This window comes from Trachinotus anak, unplaced genomic scaffold (assembly GCF_046630095.1).
Source record: "Trachinotus anak isolate AG129_WGS33_773 ecotype Australia unplaced genomic scaffold, CSIRO_AGI_Tana_v1 ptg000034l, whole genome shotgun sequence".
Classification (NCBI taxonomy): domain Eukaryota; kingdom Metazoa; phylum Chordata; class Actinopteri; order Carangiformes; family Carangidae; genus Trachinotus; species Trachinotus anak.
The window spans coordinates 3,873,322-3,894,037 of NW_027273885.1; the positions used below are offsets into that span (position 1 = coordinate 3,873,322).

Below are 20,716 nucleotides of genomic sequence, written 5' to 3' on the forward strand. Positions count from 1 at the left end.
GAAAAAAAAAAAGAAAACCAGGACAGCAGTGAAAAATAAGAGAGACAGGGGACAGAAGTGACTGGAATCTCTGCTTTGGCGAGATAGGTTTGTGAATAACAAAAGGAGGGAGCAACAGCTGTGTGGATGGATGGATGAATGATAATGGACAGAGGAGAGGGAAGCTGAGAATGCTGCTGTCGTGTGATGGTGCCATGAGAAAGGGATGGGGGTAAGGTGAGGGAGGAGAGAAAGAAGGAAGGAGTGAGGACAAGGGGAGAAAGGATTCTGGACTTGTTGCCTTCCACCGGTGAACATCTGGGCAAGAAAGACAGAGAAATGGCAGCATCTGCAATAACACACAAGGTTCCTGAATCTTTTCTGACAAACGAAAACAAGAAGTTAAAAAGCTTCATGAAAAACTCATGTTTAATTTTCCTTTGCACGACCACAATATTTTAACTTTCAGTTTCTCCTGTAAATGTCTGGAGCAAAGCAAAAGTTTGAGGTTTTGGGATCTACTGTTGCTTTCTTTTATTATAAGCTTCTTTGCTGAAAATTAGATGAGAAGATGGGTAACACTCACATGACTGCATGCTAAAAATAAACCTTCCACCAGTAGGCAATTAGCTTAACATGGAAGCAGGGGAAACAGTCTGGCTATCTCCAAACAAATCTACCTACAAGCGCCTCTAAAAACTAAGCTAAGCTAAGTTAAACATATCCTGGCTATTGTTTCATATTTAGTGTACAGAGGGCTGTCAATCTTCTTGAAAAGGTGTGATGGAGACAAGAGTTAATATTGGTGATGCTCTCCACCTCTGGAGGGAGCTGTTGGTGAGTCAAGGAATGAGGTTTGGTGCAGAACTCGCAATGCTTCTTCTGGCGTGGTAAGTAAACAGCTGCTAATGCTAACGTAAGCTATGTAGCAATAGCGAAACTTACAAATAGTTCCTTTAAGCAACTATGACACATCCACATATGTGACTACAGCATTTTTCCAGTTATACTAATTGTAATGTTATATGTACATATAAGTTTCTGTTTGTAAAATTAATTCAACAATCCTGGTGAAAATTAGTGCAGCGTCCTTGTGTTGGCCACACCCACAGCACCCTCTCATTAATCAGGGTTAATTTTCAGTTAGCAACTGCACATACAATAATCAAACAGCCGACAAGCTTAATTAGCATATTTGACATACATTGTTGTCTATTTTTATAGTTGATATTGTTGGGAAAGCGTCTGTTTATATTAAGTTAATATTGACTTACTGGGTTTGTTTTTGGGGGCAAATAAAAATGCCTGAATTATACATAGGAGGGGGGTCATTCATCGCTGTTTGCCAAAGTGGTTTTCATGATACGTTCACTGTGGGGGAGCAAAGGCAAAATATTTCAAATTTTGCACATAGTGACTTTAAATTTGAACTTGGAACTGCTCCACAGGAGGAAAATAAAGCAGCACTTGCGTGTCTTTGCCCATCAGCTGCCCTATAACTTACTTTGTTTTGCTTCCTCCTGCTGCTGGTATATTTTTGTTTTGTTTTTTTTAATCAGTTGGTTGCAAGTATGAAAGATGGTAGCTGTGTAATTCACCACTCAGAAACATTTTCTACTGAAAACTCTACCTCAACAGTTTGTGACCCATCATAAAATATTATCTGGATCACAGGGATCTTTAGGAAGGAGAGGAACAAAAAAAAATACAGCTGGCACCAGGACTCTCAGGTGGTAAAGGAGGGAAATGTTTGTGATTTAGTGAAAAAGCTTCAGAGTTATGGGAGAAGCTCCTGCAGACATAAAGGAAAACTTAAAGTGAGAAGAGAGAGAGAAGATGCTGAATGAACAAATATGCGACTGAAAGATCCAGTCAGGAAGAATGTAAATAGACAACATGTGAGTGAAGAGGTTTTTAGAAATGAGAAGGAAAAAGAAAAGTGCAAAGTGATGAAACAAAATGTGACTTTTCTGGAAATGTGAGAGGAATTATGCACAGTGTGTGTGTGTGTGTGTGTGTGTGTGTGTGTGTGTGTGTGTGTGTGTGTGTGTGTGTGTGTGTGTGTGTGTGGAGATTGTGATGGCAGACGACAGATGAGAGACAGAGGCACTTCGGGGGGTGCACGGATTGCACACATGTTCACAAGGCTGCATGTCAGAGATAGCACAACAAAAGGAGGCCCAGCAGATTCAAATTAATATAATTATCAAGTCAGTTATTAATACAAAAGCTTCTGTGGCGTGGAGCGGATTAGCCCACGGGTCAGTGACGCACAGTGCTGCGGAGAAGGAGCGCAAACCCACATGGACTCACAAATACACACACACACACACACACACACACACACACACACACACACCACTAAACGAGTTAATGTTCCAGCATGAAACCAGTTAATAATAATAAAAAACAGTGGAGCAGCAGTTCTCACGCTCACTCTGTTGCTTTAAGTATGAATTTAAGTTCCTAATCCACACACACACACACACACACACACACACACACACACACACACACACACACACACACACAGACACACAGACACACACACACACAAACACAAACACTACCAAAGGAGCCTGATAAAGTAGCGACAGGGCAATCTGTCATGGCTGGCTAGCTGGTCACATGAGGTTAATAGATTCCCCTGTATCTCACATCCGCTCGGCCTTCATCACCATCATCACCGGCCCTCTCACCATATTGGCATATCATCAGCGATAATCTCGAAAACAGACAAAATATGGAGCCGCTCCATTAACAGTGACCTGGAAACCGGTTGTACGGCTTTTACATCCAAATGAGCTTCATTTTCTTTGCGGTGTGCAGTGCTAATAGCTGTGAAGCGGAAAATGTGCTCATACAGCTGTAAAAAAATAAAAAATAAAAAAAATACTCAGTTCTGTCAGTGCATCTGCAAAGTCAATCTCACAGTAACAGGGTTCCTGTGGAGCGGCTGTAAAATCCCACAATATTCCATAACTAAGTTGCATTACTTAGCTGGAATGCTTCTGAAAAAATACTTAACACTGGATTAAATGTGTGATAAAAGTCTGTTCTGCCATTTTTCCAGCAAGCCATTTCTAAAATTGTGACTTGTGGAGATCATTCCCCAAACTTCCACAAAAGCTCCATGATTTTCCAGGACTCTCATGACCACTGAGAACTCCACATGTACAGTTATCATGAAAGACCACCGTCTTCTGAGGACGTCATGCTGTAGCTCATGTTTAAACTGGCGGAAGCTGTCAGCTCTGGGGTAAATTCCTAGTCCCTTGTTATAATGAGCCCATACTGACAAGCCCCCCGTCTCCCCGGCTCACACCTGAGCGAGGGGCGCTGATGCTGAGATCGGCACACAGACACCGACACAGGTAGCTCTTGTAAAAGGTCCTCTCACCATGCAGTATAATCATTTTCAGTGGCTGCTCCCTCACATTCACCTTTAAATACAGTCTTAACTGCTTTGCCTTTTAGAATTATACAGAACTACAATTAGCCAAGGGTAGCAATTTAGCCTCATGCCTTATGAGTCTTATGCAAAGGTTAGTTTGTCACTTTAAATCTTCATTTTTCAAGGGAGCACAGCTCTCTCTGGGAAGAGAGCGGGACTGCCACCCTTTGGACAACTCTGGCAACTACAGCTGAATCTTCCTTCTGCTGCTATTAACAGACTTACCAGTGGAAATTTTATTTTTCAGTATAGAAAGATCCAAGTGGAATCAACTGTCACTTCACTATTACCATGATAAACTGCCACAACCTTCAAGTACAACACTTTCCACCAACACTTGATTTTAGCCCCTCTGTCAGCAGAATACAAACAATTCACAAACGGATTCACTAAAATGCAGTTTAAGCTCATATAAGTAGATTTTATTAAGTGTTTACACAAAGACATTTCAGAGAAAGTTTAACTAAATGTTTTCTTTGAGGTATGTGATCTTGAACTGATAATCAATGGCCGATATTTTCCTCATTCTTAGACCCACTTATACTCAGTAAATGAATGTCAACTGAATTCTTGTGGCATGATAAATACTAGTTGTTCTTCCTTATTTAAGAATTGATAAATTTCTATTTGAGAAATCCTCCTGTGAAGCTGTGAGCGTGATCTGTTTATACTCCATAACTGTGTTATAACAGTGTATAAATAGATAATGATAATAGTCATTGTTTTATATGATTATAGGGCAAAAATTTGCAAAAGAATTGATAATATTTTATTATGATCATTATTCTCATTATATTTACTGGAGCATTACTTCTTTGCTGTCATGACAACCAAACAAACTCTAGATCTGTTGCCAGCTTTATGCCGACTTTTGCAAACACTTTTGGAGATTTCAAAATGCAGGTACACACTCTTTCCTGTGCTTTTAACACAAAAATATCAAGGGTAACAAAAAATGCAGTGTACTTCTGCTTTTCAATTAGTATTAGAGAGGTAAGCAGATGACATGCAGCAAGGACCTCGGGTCAGACTTGAAACCAGACCGCTGCGTTTAAATATGAGCCTTTGAGACCCGCAATCTACCAGGTGAGCCAAATTGATTCAATTCAGGACGCAGCATTTTATCTTCAAATATGGGACGATCCTGTATTATACGGGACGGGTGGAAACCCTGGTGGGAAAGCTAAAGGTAGCCTACAATCAGTGCCTATTATGAAATATAATCCTACCAACTCTCTTCATACTTGTCAGCCATGTTTTTATAGGAAAAACAACACATTCTTTTCATATGAAGAAAGACTTTCTCTAAGCAGGTATGTGATCTTGCCGTCATAACAGGCGACCAGTTTCCTCCTCTTTTCCAGACCCTTTTGCACTTGGAAAAAAAATGTTTTTGTGCTGTGATAAATGCTGGTCTTTTTCTAATCTTATCTTACAAGAAATCAATAATGCTTTATGACGTACTTTAGGTATTGTTGACAATATTTTTCTAGGAGTGAGCCGACCTAATGTAGCAGAAACAGCAGTGAATGTAAATGTTTTCCTGCGAGCAGAAGATGAAGTGCACTGCAGCCCACAGCTTACAAACAGGTAATGCAGAGAAGTTCCTTTTCCCTTTATTGGGTATTAAACAAGACTGTTCACCAGTGGGGACCTGTCACTATTGGCCCACTTCCTATCTCCTGATAGTGGCTGCATTGTGGGTGCATTCTTGTGAATTAGATGACTTTTTTCCACAGAGCACAATCAGACCATTGTGTTACTCTGGGAAGTGAAAGTAGTAAATTCCAGTCATTACAAAGTAAAGGAGAAATTTTTACATTGTGAAATTTGGTTATGAAACACAGAAAATTCTGCTTAAACCTGTAAAAGTGAAAAGAGAAACAAGCAGCGAACAATGCTAATAAAACAACTGGTCTACGTTCAAAATGACAAACATCAACAGCATTTAAAAAAAAAATAAACAAGAGTAAAACATCCCGTCATACATCTGGGCTGTTTGAGGATAAACAGAAACAAGTGCACAGTAAGGAAATACCCTCTAGGTGACAATTTTCCTAGTGCTTCCGAGAAATGATCATATTCCATTACTTCTTCTGCGGAGAGATAACGCTGATATCAGTTCAATTCTGGTCAGCCTCAATAAACCAAACAACCCTGAGCTAACTGAAGATAAGACAGGGAGCGATGTTCTGGCCATGGAACCAATAAAACAGGATTTTACACCCCATCTGTGCTTATGCTTCTTTTGTGTTTCATAACCAAACTGTCAGACCAGTTCTGAGGAACTTGCAGTTTCACTTTCTACCCCCAAACCTCTGTTCCCTTTACCAGCCTGCCTCTTCAGCTGCAACCTTTCACATTTTCTCTGTGCAATAAGACACTAAATCAGATGATTTGAGATCCACAGACGTACTGCATGCCAAACCACATGAGCTCTCACACACAAACACACACACACACACACACACACACACACACACACACACGGCATGAAGTCACGTCAGTGCCGGTATCAGTAAAACATGGCGAAGAACAGAAAAAATATCCATTGATAAACTTGAGGGGGATCTTCATCTACATGCAACAGCACAGGTCTAGGCATGCAGACACACACACACACACAGGCCCTGTGTGTCATGTGCTTCATGTGTTCAGATAACATCTGGATCCAGCTGTAGTTCACATCTGACATCAGAATGTATATCAAATGTGTCTCAAGTGACTTGACATGACTTGACCAGATCAAACAAACTACACACACACACACACACACACACACACACACACACACACACACACACACACAGCTAGAGGGACGGCAGTGGCTCTAACCTCAATGGACAATAAAACCTCCTCTGCATCGTTTAATGGGATCAAATCAATTGTGGAGAAACATCCACATTTACACTACACTACATTCTTTATGTCAGTGGCTCCCAGCCTTTTTCTTTTTGTCTCAGGTACCCCCACAGTCCTGTCACATGAACTGAAGTACCCCTTCATCGACACCAGTTATCAAGCTTTCAATTATTAATACTTTTAACTATCTCAACCATTATTCCGTTACATGTAGTTATCCATTCACTTTTAGCTAACCGTCGACCTCTCTGCTCGCTTGCTAAATCATTTTCATGCATGTTCATTTCACATGTTCAACACATGTGTGGTGTGTTGAACTGTGGGTATTTGTGTTCTAATCAAAATCTTTTTCAAATCAGCTGAGCTGCTCCACAGTCTGCGTCTACATGGCCCCTGGCAGAAGTCCTCCCTGGGGTGCAAGTGTCCCTGTTTCTGAATCACTGCTGCACGTATCCACTTGTGGGACGACCACATCCCACTGTGTCCACCAATGTGTCTCAAGCAGTGGATTTGTAATTACCTAAGTGTGAACAAGGCCCCACACATACACACACAGGTCATGTGAGGGCCCCCTTGTGGCCTTCTCGTTGGGTCATGTGAGCGGGGGATCAAAACACTGCCACCACCCCCAACCTTTATTGATGACTAAAGAGCTGCATCCCCAACATAAAGGTTCTTTTTTTTTTCCGCTGACCTAGTTCATATATCTACAAAAACCTACGCTGGTATAATGCACAAGTAATGTGTGTGATCCCAGGGGGAGAGATAGAGCACTGCAGAGGTGAAGAAAGTGTGTTACACCCTGTCTCTTATCAGCGAGAGTGAGTGTGGTAGGAGGACGCAGGGAGGACAGTGTGGCTGGGTAAATGATGGCAGTATTGATCTCTGATGCTCTTTTATAGCCCTGTCATGTCAGTTTAGCACCTTGGCAACACTCGCTTTAGAGCTACATCAATACTGAACTCTGGCTCTCAGCAAAAGACAGATAGAAAGAGGCAGACAGATAGAGGGAGTTAGAGGGAGGACAAATAAATAGAAAGAAGTAAATACCAACTGCAACATCAAGGGCTCACGTTTTACAGCTCCAAACTCAAGAGTGAAGTGAGGACACAGACACCAAGTTAGCCACATGTCACTTTTTGACTGTTAGCACCATCATGCTAATGCTTTCGGCAAAAAGTTAAATATAACTATAACTACAAGTTCACCACAGCTGGAGTCCTCTGCAGAGGATCAAGCTTTTTGAAGAAGCTTTCCAAGCTTCCAGCTTCCAGATTTTTTCAGTGAACTATTCCTTTAAGAGCACACACTGTTGAGCAGCAGTACGCCACTCGCAAAAAGTCAAAAACAGGAAATGTGAAAAAAAGGAAGGAAAAAACTGTATTGAATCAAAATGGATAAATGCTAATTTCATGAGAATATGGAGCCGAGCGTGACAGATGAAGATAAAACAGACAGAGCATCATAGAAAGTAAATGTGAGGAGATTTTGGCAGCTAATAATAAGCATGTGAATGAATGAATAAACAAAGTGGCTCCTGTAAACTTGCTCTGTCTTCTGGCGCAGCTAGCTAAACACACCGTATGTTAAAGTGTTAGCCTGCTGTAAATTACCCACTGATCTACTAAGGTCACAGATCATTTTGCCATCTGTCTTTCCATCACTTAATCTTGTAATTTATACACCCATGGTCAACACACACAGGTGTTTTTATTCTTATTTTCCTGATGTGGAGATAGCAGGTGTGGACAGACTGGGCTTGGTTGACATCTGTCTCTGACGCTCCAATTATTACTTTATCGCCCCAGGACAGAGAAGCTACACTCTACCTTAAACACAGCACTGACATATTATCTATCGCCATCTGAAGTTGTGGTGGCAAACATGTTGCCTATTTAAATATCCAGCAGACTCCGAGCTGCATTCAAGTTGATTTTCTGGCCTCCCAACTAATCTAAGCCTGCTCTGTGTCTCTTTCTGCATGATGCTCTGCTATGCTCGCCTCTCTAGCTGCTATCTGTGTCTGTCTCCAGTTCTGGGCAGATGTGCACGATGGGTTTATTGACTGAAAACAGCTGGAACAACAGCTGAACTGAGGTTGATGAGAAGAGGAAAAAAAACAAAAAAAAACAGTAAAACCAAAACAACAAGCTGAAAGATGCTAAAACGTTCCTTAAAGCTGAGGGGAACTGCAGAGTTCAGTGATAACTCTCTGTGGGTTCATCTGTACACGTCCTCTTTCACATAACATCTAGTCATTTGTTGTTCATATAAATATATTGATTAGTGTAGTTGCGAGGGTTCCAGGATAACACTGCAGCACTAAGGGATGATGAGGTTGCAGCCAGAATCAGGTGCAGGTTAGAGGACCTGGTGCTGACCCCGAGTAGAGCTGCAGTTATCTACTCTGTCAGCAGCACATTGTTCTAATGTTTGTGACAGTATTATGGTTCTTATACTGTTGTGGAGTGGTAGCTAAGAGGAGTTTTAGCTAAGATTTTAAACAAAAAATAAGGACTGTAAGCTTAAAACATTGCTGAATGCTGCTTGATGCAGCCAGCTTCCAGCGCTTCGTGTGGTTGCATGTTTGGACGAATGTGTTCCTGCCACTACTTTTATAAGATGTGTGCTGGAGCTGCATCACACAGAAATAACACAGACAAGTGCAAACAATTAAGAAGAACAATTAATAGAAGATCTGATTCTCCTCATTTTCTTTCTATGATCAAGTGTTAAAAATGGCCTCACGTGCACACAGTAGTGTGCTTCCGTTGTTTTGCCTGCTTGCATTTCTGCCGTTGTTGTGATTAACTGACACCTGGCGTTGGATAACACTCACTTGGAATAAACGGTTTTGTAACGCTCCAATTCTGTTTGGTGAACCAGAAAATGAACCCTGGTTGCATTATCTGATAACCACTAACTACTGGATTTCATCTGCTGAAAAAAAAAAAATATGCTAACATCCATTTCTACAGCACAGCACTGCACTTCTACTCTTATCAACCCCAAGGTTTAATGAACTTGATCTGTGAGGATTTATGTTCAATTATGGGCTGTTTTAGTGTTTTGTGATTGTTTGTAAATGTAGGGGTGTGTGTGTATGTGTGTGTTTTACTAACCGGTCACAGGAGCACGCCACCAGCACACTGAGCAGGTTGTAGATGATGAAGGTGAAGATGACAGCTGTGATGGTGCCACGGGGGATAGAATAACTGGGATTTTTCAGGTCACCTGGAGGACAGGCAGGTTTAATCTACATTCATAGAGACATTATCAGATCACACACACACACACACACGTGCACACACACACAACCTGCCTCCCCTACCTGACATGTTAGAACCAGCCATGATACCGGTGCAGCCATTAAACATCACAGCGAAAACAGTGGCAAAGGTCATCATAGTGCCTGTTGTGTAATCCACAGTGTAGTCAGCTGGGGAAGAGAGAACAGCAGGTAAGTCCATGTACTTGTGCGTCTATCAACATCATGACATTTTGTCAGAAACTCCTCTGTTCCTGCTCGCCACCAATCTTCATTATGTTTGACAGCATTTGAACTTGGAATGAAAACTTTCCTCTTCAAATGTTTAGTGCTGTTTACACAGCAGCATCTACTCAATCTCAAGATGCTGCATCTAAATGTAAAAAATCCCATTTCACAGCTGTGAGCTGTGACAGGTCCTCTGTTTCCTCTGCTTGTGAATACACACACATTTAGGAAAACACATCTTCTTTGATGAGGCTGAATGTGTAGAATTAGAAATATTTATGTGGCTCATGACGAATAATTTAATTTGAACTAACACTAAAACAAAAACAGCATTTTCTTGCTCAATTTTCTATCAAAGATGCAACAGAATTTCACCTGAGGGGATTCCAGCAACAACAAAGATCATTAAAAGCACTGTACCTTATTGATTAAGGCAAACAAAGACCATGATTGAACAGCTAATATTACAGCTGCAGTTATATTTGTGAAACATTCGATTCAACAGTTTGATGGAATGACATGTAAAAGTAACCAGAGAAGTAGACCTGCACTGCCACTCCACTCTGTGGACTCTTCTCTTGACTTTAAAATATCATAATATATTCACTGAAAATTATAGTTTAATATGTCTCTGTGAGTGTTTGCATGCTATGTCATTAGATCTTGGGATAATCCAAAGCTTGTTGTGTGTAATAGTTCTCACGTGTGCCCCGGTGCCTGCCCAAGTTTACAGCAATTAGCTTAGTAATCATGTGTTTGGATATAATTCCCTGCAAACAGAGAGGAGTGCCTGGTTAGTTTTTCTCCGTGGATGTTAACAACTAGGGAACATGTACAACATCTAATTACAGATCAGTCAAAACTTCTGTCCTCCTTCTGTCAGTTTTATATTACGTGATAATGTATTATTAGGAAAAAAAAAAAAAGGCGCACACAGGTGGAAACAGGACAAAGCCACCAGAGAGGGTGGGAAGCCAGTGAGAGATCATGTCCTTGTCACTTGTCAGAGAACTACAGACTCCTACTAGTTGGAGTAGGCATTTCTTCAACTCTATCACAGTTAAAAATACATTTAGGTGAATGCACTCGTTCGCTTTCTTGCCAAGAGTTAGATGAGAAGACACCACTCTCATGGTTGTATAGTAAATATGATGTTATAGCCAGCAGCCAGTTGGCTTAGCTTAGCACAAAGACTGGAGACGGGAGGAAACTGCTAGCCTAGCTTCGTCCAAAGGTGACCACATCTGCTAACAACCTCTAAAGCTGTTTTAACTTACGTCTGCAATCTGTATAAGAGCAGAAGTGTAAAAACAACACAATGTGGTTTTATGAGGGTTTATGTGCTGGACTTATTCTTAAAGTCTTCCTGGAGTCTTGTTGTCATTGTGAAACTCCAGTGCCCACAAGAGACATTTGGTTCTCTGCACTGAGACCATAGCAGTGAGAAGGGACATAGCACAGGACACAAGGAGATTCCATATTTACTGAACTCTACTGAACGTGTATAGTGAGGTCAGTGTCACTGAGGCCAGAAATGAAAATTTCCAACGATTAAAATCATTTTTGAGGGTTTTTGCAGTTCAATACACCAGTAGAATTAATCTAGTATATTTTGCGTATGTTAACCTCTCTACAACATTATTTAAAAGCGTAGTGTTGTAGAGGTTTTAAGAGTAAAGCTGTGTTCAGTTAAACAGCTTAACTAGGGGCTAAATCACATCAAAGCCTTAGTTTGTACGTTCATTCAGTCAAAAGAAGTTCTTATTATGAAATGTAGACATCAAATACTCTTCAGTGTCCTTCATATTTCACTTAACTACACAAGCTTGTATCATTCAAACATTTTGCCTTACAACTGATATGTATTTACACAGAAAAGAAGGCGTCTGACTGGAATAATGAGACTACACACCTACAACTGTTGAGCTTTGTATTCTAAACACATCTAAGTTAGTCAGACTCACCTTCCATCTCTTTCTCATTCATAACTGAACTCAAATGTTAAACAGTAGCCCTTATGTTGAACAGAAATATGATAACCTTCCACCCCCATGAGGTTTAAGGTCCAAATAAAGGGGGGGGACAAGTTTTAAATAGCAACATTTTAATTATGGATGCAAATTTCAACACATTTCCTGAATGGCTTATTGGCTATTGCTTAACAATCAACAACTGATTAGTCATTAAAAATTAGGCAACATCAGGTAGAGTAATGTCCTATCTTAAACTTAGAGACACATAGGCAACATTAAGTGCAAGTTTTTCCAAAGTAACATAATTTTAAACCCGGCACAGAACCAAACCACCTCTGACAGTTCACACTACCTTTTTCCTCATCTAATCTATTATTTACACTATTAAATTCTTAACAGTGATTACCCATTATTTACTGGTATTGCTGACTCAAATCTGAGTTTGATCGGTATTGTTGTCACCTGGCAAAATAAACAAGGAAGTGATTGCAGGAGAGATCAAATAAGGCACTGCAAACATGCTTGGTATGAGCAAACCCTGACAGAACTTATTTGTAAGCTCGCTCCGCCTTACCCCACAAGTTCCCGAGCAGCGTGTCCAACTTGAAGCCAGTAAAGTTGGCTGTGGTGGGAACCACAGGGCCTGTTCCATTCACCGACGGGTTGTGTGTGGCAGAACTGGGCAGAGTGACGGTGCGAGGCCATACGGCGAAGAAACTGATGAAGATGGTACCCAGGACAAACATGACCACCAGGAAGATGATGAAGGTGGCCTTGGCGTAGATGTGGGCTCCCACCATGCACACCAGCAGGCAAAGCAGAGCGATGGCTGTGGCATAAAGCAGAGACCACCAGTAGCCTGAAGGCAGGACCTGGTAGGGAGAGGTGGCCACGGTCCCGTCTAAGACAAGATGTGATGTGTGGGGCGTTCAGCAGGAAAAGATAAAGAAAAAGATTTGTTAATGTGTATGAATTATCATAGAGAGCATCATGTTACAACAAAGAATATGTATAGGTGTATTTTAAAGGTCCCATATTTCACACTACTCCTGTATTTTTTAAGTGTTTATATCTATCAGAAGATATATTTGTAGTTTTAAGAACCAAAAACCATCTCAGTGTAAGTTTACATCTCCTCTCTCAGGCTTCTCTCTGGAGCTCTAGTAACAACAGGTCAGTCAGCCAATCAGAAGAGAGGATCTGAGCTTCTCTGACTGTTTTCTGAGTGATCAAATAAAAATATAGCTGATTTCAGGTAAACACTCAGAGAAACCAAATCCTGCAAGGTTGGATGGTGGGTCCAGGTGGGCGGGGCCTGGGGCAGTGACTGCTTTGTTGCGACATCACAAAGTTACAGAAGTCCTGACGGCTCGCATTTCTCTGCAGACTGAGCGCTTTGATACTTTCACAGTATTAATATAGAACCTAGACCTGCTTTATAATCAAAAAAGACATGGAAAGCTCAGTTTATACAATATGGGACCTTTAAAAGTTTTTCACAGGAATAAACAATGAGGACTGTCCCTCAGTTTATCTGTCCCACAACAGGAAACTACCATTATTTATGCTTCATTTGCCAAGGGAACTGGGTATCTTTTCTAGAAACCTCCTCTGAAAAACCCCTGTCCAAATCTCATGATGCTCCATGAATGGCTATGACAATAAGGAACACTGACACTTTACCAACCAAAATGCAGAAGCATGTTGACCTGGCATGGATTTTAGAAGCTGTTCAAATCAAACTTACCCTCTGGCACTCCGAAGGTGCCCACAATGGCCTCAACCAGACCCAGCACATACAGAGCGCTGCCACACACATTAGCCAGGAAGAACATGAGGCCGATGCTGCCACCAAACTCCGGACCCAGCGCTCGGCTGATCATGTCTGAGTGACGTTAAGGCAAAGTACACTCATTTTGCTGGTTACACTGTCAGAACAATTAGGGTTTAAGATCTTGACATCAGTGAAATTAGAGCACTTTCAACTGATTTCTCTTTTACAAGAGATATGTATTAGACATAGGTTTAGGTCAGGGATAATAAATCGAATATAGGTAGCATATTATTATGAAATGTAGACGTCACAGGTAGCAAGAATATAATCATTGAATACAGTTGAAACTAAGTCCTCCCAAGTTTGATAATAGCATGGCTGGATATAATTTTCATCCAATTTCATTCCTGTGCCCATATCAAAATATTATGACATAAAGGGCCAATGAAAATAGACAGTAAGCTGCCCAGTTACTGAAGATGACCCATGGATATATATAAGGTATATGATGATATATATCATGTGATAAACAGCACTGATTGGAGTCATTTACCAAAATTCTGGCAGAGAAGCTTACTGGCATTAATCACAAGTACTTAACAGTGTCTTATAGTGCAGTTAATAAACAAATCCAGCTCCATTCAGTGTCACAGACAAAGCCTGAATGAAACAAAGACAGTTTAGTGCAGTGAGGAGGAGTGTGCGCTCTCTGTTGACATCTTGACCACCGACGATGTTACTGATACTGCATTGACTGTGTGTGTGTGTGTGGTATGAGGATACAATAGGCTCCCCCAGCATCCAGGGCTCCGTTGGTAGAGATAGCACAGACTGACAGCACAGTCATGCAGATGATGAAGTAGGCCACCAGGAACATGGCAATAGCTTGGTACAGTCCAGACTGGCCCACCACGAATCCTAGTCAGACAGAACACAATCAGTCGCACAAAACACCAACAATCAGCCGACTGACAGCAGAACTAAGATTCACAGTAACATCAGAGTGGCTGAAGAGGGAAGCTAAACTTCCCAGGAAGAGCCCACACACAGTACAGAGGATGTGAACAGTCAATGTTGCATGTGAATCACATTAATACAGCCTGTAATCATCAGCACATCAACTGAGTTTGAACACATGCACAAAATGACTCATGACAACAATCCAACCTCACTGAAAGAGAAACAGGAATCACAAGATGAAAACGATTCCAGTTTCTTTTTCATCTCTTCACTGTAAAGCTGAGGTCTGAGGTTCCAGTTATCTGCAGTTCCTTCTAATTCATTTTATCAAGAAAAAAAATGAATAAAACAGGATGTCAATGCCCCCACCCACAGGGTATGTGGTGTCACTGAATGGTTTGATGAGTATGAAAATTATGTTAGTTTATCGATGCTACGATCTTCACAGTCACCAGATCTCCACCACAGCTATGGGAGCTTTTGGACTGACATGTAAAACAGAGCTCTCCACCATCACCCAAACTCACTGAGACACTTGATGTTGGTTCTTCCTTTAATTTGTCACCCGTCTGTGTATATGTATACACACACAGACACACACAGGTGTACAGTGGCACAACAATAAGTTTTGCATCTTTAAAATGTGACACATGGCATTGTGATTATTAATAGAATATGTTGTGTACAATACATCTCTTGTCCCATCGTGGGAATTGTTAATGGCAGTAAAGTGCATGAAAATTATGTTCAGAATTTGGACGGTCAAATAAAATGCATATATTGCACTTCACAGTAAAAAGGGAGCGATTCTGTTCACAGCCAATCAGTGTCTCCCAAATCCAGAACACATTCTGACTCTACGCAGGTTTATAGTATAGTTTGTTAAAGGTGACAAAGTAAAATATACTCAAATCACACAGTATGCATATCAAATAAGGTAAATTTTTGACAGTTCTGCTTATGCCAAAAGAAATGAGGAACTACACTAAGCTGGAAGAAATTTAAATAAATTGTAGACAGTGAGGGTGGGGTGTATGAAGCCGTGACACATAAACCTGGAGGCACAATAGTGGAGAATCCAGAGCTTGGAGGAGGGAACTTTGGAGAGACAAAGTTGTCCTTATTTAAAAGCAGGATTGTATTGACTAATCAGTAAAAGTTTAGGACAATTCTTAAGTCCAGATCATAAAACCTTGCTGAGAAAAAAACTGGAATCACATGATGAAAATGATTCCAGTTTCTTTTTCATGTCTTTACTGTAATGCTGACGACTGAGGGTCTGTTCCAGACAATAAATTGTTGCTAAATAATCAGAATAAGAACCTATTCTATCAAAGAAGAAAATGAAAAAGTAAGAAAAAAAGAATCAGTGTCTACGTATAAAGCAGCTCAGAGTAAAATCTAGATATAATTCTGCTCTGATTCTAAAAATCAGTGATGTTTTATACATACTGGTCCAGATCAAAATTTCTGAGGCAGCTTGACAGGATTTTCAGTTCTAACTGCTATTGATATAATTCAACCAGTTCTCAATTTTTTTTTTTTTAGATATGATACTTGTTCCTAAAATAATACAGTATGTGCAAGGACAGTTCAGGTGCTGGCAACGGGTGATTAAAATAACTGAAATCTCACAACTTCATGAGCCAAGTCATGTGCATCTAATCAAAGTGTATGAGAACAGGTCAGTGTCACTACACACCATGTTAGACACACATTTACCACATCATGACCACTTTCTTCTTTCAACTACCGTGACCTTTGACTGTATTTATATAAAATCAATGACTGTGACTAACAGCATGTTTCCATGAACTGCTTTTATCCAGTGCTGCTTTGGATGTCACATGATCACAAAGCACTGGACCCAAACTCTCATAGGACAAAGTACCATGTTAGGAAGAGGGCAGCTAGCACAGTTTATAAATGTATAAGAAGGTTTTTTAAATTATTTAGACAACTTTGTTTTAGCAATAGCATTTTCAAATGTTAAAGTCCATACCATAAAAATATAATTTGATTTACTAGGATATGTTAGGCCATGATAAATGACAGTTTAGTCTCGTCATCCTCACATATGTTGAGGTTTTCAGAGCTGGTAAATTTACCAGTTTAGTTTCACATCCACAAAGACAACACTGTTATTTCCTGAATAGACCAACATGCTACAGAGAGAGAATAGTGGTCGAAAGTTCTACACAGGCAGCTACTATGTGTGTCCATGCGAGTCTGTGCATGTGTGTCTGTCTGTGCACTATGTGTGTCCACTGCACAGCAGCTGACATCTCACGAGACTGAGGGGGAGCAAGGGGGGAGTGAGAGAGAGAGTTAGAAAACAACTTCGAGGTACAAAAGGGACTAAAACACACAAGCACGCAAGCCCAAATACCTGGAACTGAGATAGCAGACAAGAGAAGTAGAACTCAAGTCTAGTCTCTTTTTGCTGCTGAGACAGCAGACAAGTAAAAGCTCGGATTGCAAGACGTGATGATTGCTTGCTTCACGTTACCAGTTTTTCACAGGAAAACAGAACTTTTCCCTCTTTTACCCTCTTGAAATGACTTATTTCAGCTATTTTAGCCTTAAAGTTACGCAATTACGCAAACTGACAAGAATCCTTCCTCTAAATTAACTAGGTCTGCAGCCCCCATAACAGTAAGAAGCATTTGACCTGTAGTGTCAAGGAAGTTACAGTTCCCTACAGATAATAACACTTTGAGGACAAAGTTACACCTACTCTATTTTGCATTAACTGAAATATTAAAAGCCTGGGTGTTTTAAGATCATCCCTTTCTGTAATCAAACTTCTGCAGAGATTAAAACAGCTTTGCAAGAGAAAGTATATAACATTCAGTCTCATGAAAGATTTAATTTTACCCAGTAAATGTATATAATATGGAGGAAAAACTCTCATCCACCTTGCAGGTTGCATGCAAAACTCTGTAAGATGTTTAAGGGTTTTAATGTAGAAAGCCAGCAATATTCTCACTGAATAAAATGATGCACTCACTTTGAATTTGACTGCTGATTTAATCGCCATTCCATTTGCCCAGACTAGTTCTCACATTGGTGCAAGTTATCATGAGAGATGTCCATAACAGGGCCTGATTTTGGGTGCAGGTGTGTGTATGAAACCAGAAATGACTTCCTCTAAGTGTACAAAAACCTCTGTTATTTATCTGCTTCTCATTCTACATCACCTTTATGAACAGCACTGACTTTAATGGGGAGCAAAAGTTTTTAATTGATTCATCACATCAGCGTAAATGTTATCTTCTTTCAATAAAAGAAATCAGCTTTAACCCTGAAGCAGTTTGCCAGACTCATTTATACCATCCATGCTTAATTAGATAGATGACCAAAGTTAATATTATGACAAATTTGATGAATGGTTTGCACGCCGAAATGACCAGTGGCTCCTAAAGGGCAGCAATTATATTATGAACCTTTACTGAAATGCAAGGAAACATAAACAAAATAAAATCTTAGAATTTTTAATGGAGTTTGGCGTAACTCTGTTGCCGGGCAATCACAACATAGTATGCACTGATTTCCGTGGACATCACCAGAACTCACCTATTCTGAGGAAGACCACCACGCTGAACATCGACAGCAAAGTGGGGATCACCACACCGAAGAAGGTGGAGAGTTTCTTTGGTTGCCGCTGTTGGGAAGACCTCTGCCTGGGGCTGCCCGGGCGCCGCTCCGGGACCTGCCCGGCCGGAGGTGACCGCAGCTCGGACTCATTGACGCTGGCGGAGAGGCGGTAGTGGAGAAGCGGAGTCCGCTCTGTCATTGTGAAGCCTGCCTCTGGACGGGCGTCACAACCTCATAAAGTGCTGTTTTAACGAATATCCCCGACACGTTTACAAAATGCGTCCAATGTTTTGTTTTGTCTTCGGAGTTTAGCTAAGGTTTATCAGAGGCGCCTGCTAAAAGCCAAAAGCTCAACCTCAGCTAGCGACATAGCTAAACAGGAAAGTGCTTTCGCTGTTAGAAAAATAACTTAAAAATAAAACCGACGTAGGAAAATTACATATTTAAACGAGAATAAAACACAGAATAAAATGTCAGTCACGGCCCATATCTAGCCACTGTGGCTCTGGATAATTTCCTCGTAAAACTATTGAATAGATTATCATGTGACGTACGAACGTTAAGTTGCCGCCAGCACAAGTACAGCTTCCGGTTGTAACTTTCAGTATAAAAGCTCCTGACAAGCCGCTAAGATGCTTGTAGTAAAAAAACAAATAAAGCATTTTAACACAAATATACAGCAAACGCAAGTTAAATTTATGTTATTTATATATATATATATATATATATATATATATATATATATATATATATATGTGTGTGCATATCCTACAACAATATACAAATAATGATCTTTATAAAATACAACAGCAGTACTATACCAATATGTACCTAACTACTCAGAAAGTATTAAGAGCCATTGTCAAGTAAGCCATCATAATTCATCAATAGAAATGTCAGTGCTTAAAGAAACAGATGCCTCTACATATAGGAAATGTATACATAAATATATAAGGAACTTGTCTTGTTTTGGAGATATATCGTACAATTTCCGGTTGTGTCTTGTCTCTCTGCATCTACCTTGACAAATCAGTCCAAGCCTTTGGTCCCCATGTTTCCTATGATGTTTCCAGCCTGTTGCTTTCGGTCATATGATCAAGTGGACTGGGCCAATCACAGCACCGCATTCCTCCGGCCACCTGCTAGTGCAGCCTCTGCATCAGGAGAGACACAGTTAATGCATTTTGAACAATCTGAGCATAAGCATAATGAATTTTAATAAATTCTAAATGTAGGCTAGGTATAATCAGTGTATTCATTATTTTTGATTGGTGAAACTTCCGGTGTAAATTTCAGTTTAATATGCATTAAGCATAATATCTGCCAGGTGCAAAGTGTTGCCCTTCTTATTCTAACTAACTGAATGGTTTGTCATAAGATCTGGCGATAACAGTAGAGTCAATAAGCCTATTTCTCTTTGGAGACAGTATCACCATGTATGAACCAATATAAGCTATGAAAGAATGTTCCTTCTCATGAGGCTGTTCTTCCATTGAGGCTTTTATTTTGAAAGTTATAATTGGTTTAACACAAATGACAAATGTGATCAAAATACCCCCACCCCCCCCCCCCACCCCCCCCCTCCAAAGTCCTCCCCTGTGGATAAATATATTATGACTAAAAAATACCGCAGCATAATACATATATATATCATCTATACATATTGAAACATGTAGTTTAAAAAAGTAAATTAATACACAGAAAATTTATAAAAGATACAAAAACTTTCTCAGTTTACATACATATGCGCATTCATACATCTTTAGATTTTCTTTTCAATACTGACGTTTCCTACAACCTCAAATAAAAAATCCATCCATCCATTGTCTATAACACTTATCTGTACAGGGTCGTGGGTGGGTGGGGGCTGGAGCCAATCCCTGCTAACACTGGGCGAGGGTAGACCCTGGACAGGACGCCAGTCTGTCACAGGGCTTCAAATACAACATGATGAATCTAAATGTGCATCCACTGAATTAGTGGTAGCATGCAATAGTTTTCTTGTTTACAGTTGACTTTCACATCGTCAACAGTGAACTGGGAGGAAACTTTGGTATTTGCGAATGCTGTTGAGTGCTTTAACACAATCATATCGTGCATTTTAACTGTGGCTTTTTCATTCTTTCAAGATCTGATTTACGTCTAAATGTTTTTACTCCTTCTTTATATTTTCCAGACTTACGCAGTCAGAGATGAAGATGAGATGTCTTTTTTCCTTGTTTCCATGTGAGCAGTTTATTGCTTACTGCAACACAGAGCACCTCTCCTCCAGCACCCACAGAGGGTGCTGCAGTTTTGATTATACATTGCAAGAAGTAGTGTGACCAGCACAGCGCACTGCCACCCTATTTTTAGCACTGGTGTAGAAAGTGTGATTCCAAAAATGCTGGTCATTGTACAACTAGATTTATTTTTATGAAAAATAAAATATCCAAGGAGTATAATAAAGCCAGGATAGGCAGCATTCCAGTCACATTACTTTTAGATACAGAACTCCTACTAGTGAAATGTCTTGGCACAGACAGTTGGTTACTCAATATTTTCTCGTAAAGACAATTCTTGACGCTACTCCCTATTTCCCCTGTGGCTATATTGTGCCTTTTAATCTCCTTCACTTGAGT

General features: G+C 40.3%; 1 protein-coding gene across 1 annotated transcript in view; it reads right to left on the reverse strand.

Moving 5' to 3' along the window:
• Positions 1 to 18,662, reverse strand: part of LOC139614493 (solute carrier family 12 member 9) — a 60,103-nt gene extending 41,441 nt beyond the window's left edge. Inside the window, exons 1-6 of the mRNA XM_071471812.1 lie at positions 18,075 to 18,662; positions 14,322 to 14,456; positions 13,512 to 13,649; positions 12,339 to 12,665; positions 9,627 to 9,734; positions 9,418 to 9,529 (exon numbers count right to left, since the gene is read on the reverse strand). Of these exons, the coding sequence (XP_071327913.1) occupies positions 9,418 to 9,529; positions 9,627 to 9,734; positions 12,339 to 12,665; positions 13,512 to 13,649; positions 14,322 to 14,456; positions 18,075 to 18,294 (1,040 nt within the window). The 5' untranslated portion in view covers positions 18,295 to 18,662. The remainder of the gene's footprint in view (positions 1 to 9,417; positions 9,530 to 9,626; positions 9,735 to 12,338; positions 12,666 to 13,511; positions 13,650 to 14,321; positions 14,457 to 18,074) is intronic.
• Between the last annotated feature and the right edge of the window lie 2,054 nt (positions 18,663 to 20,716).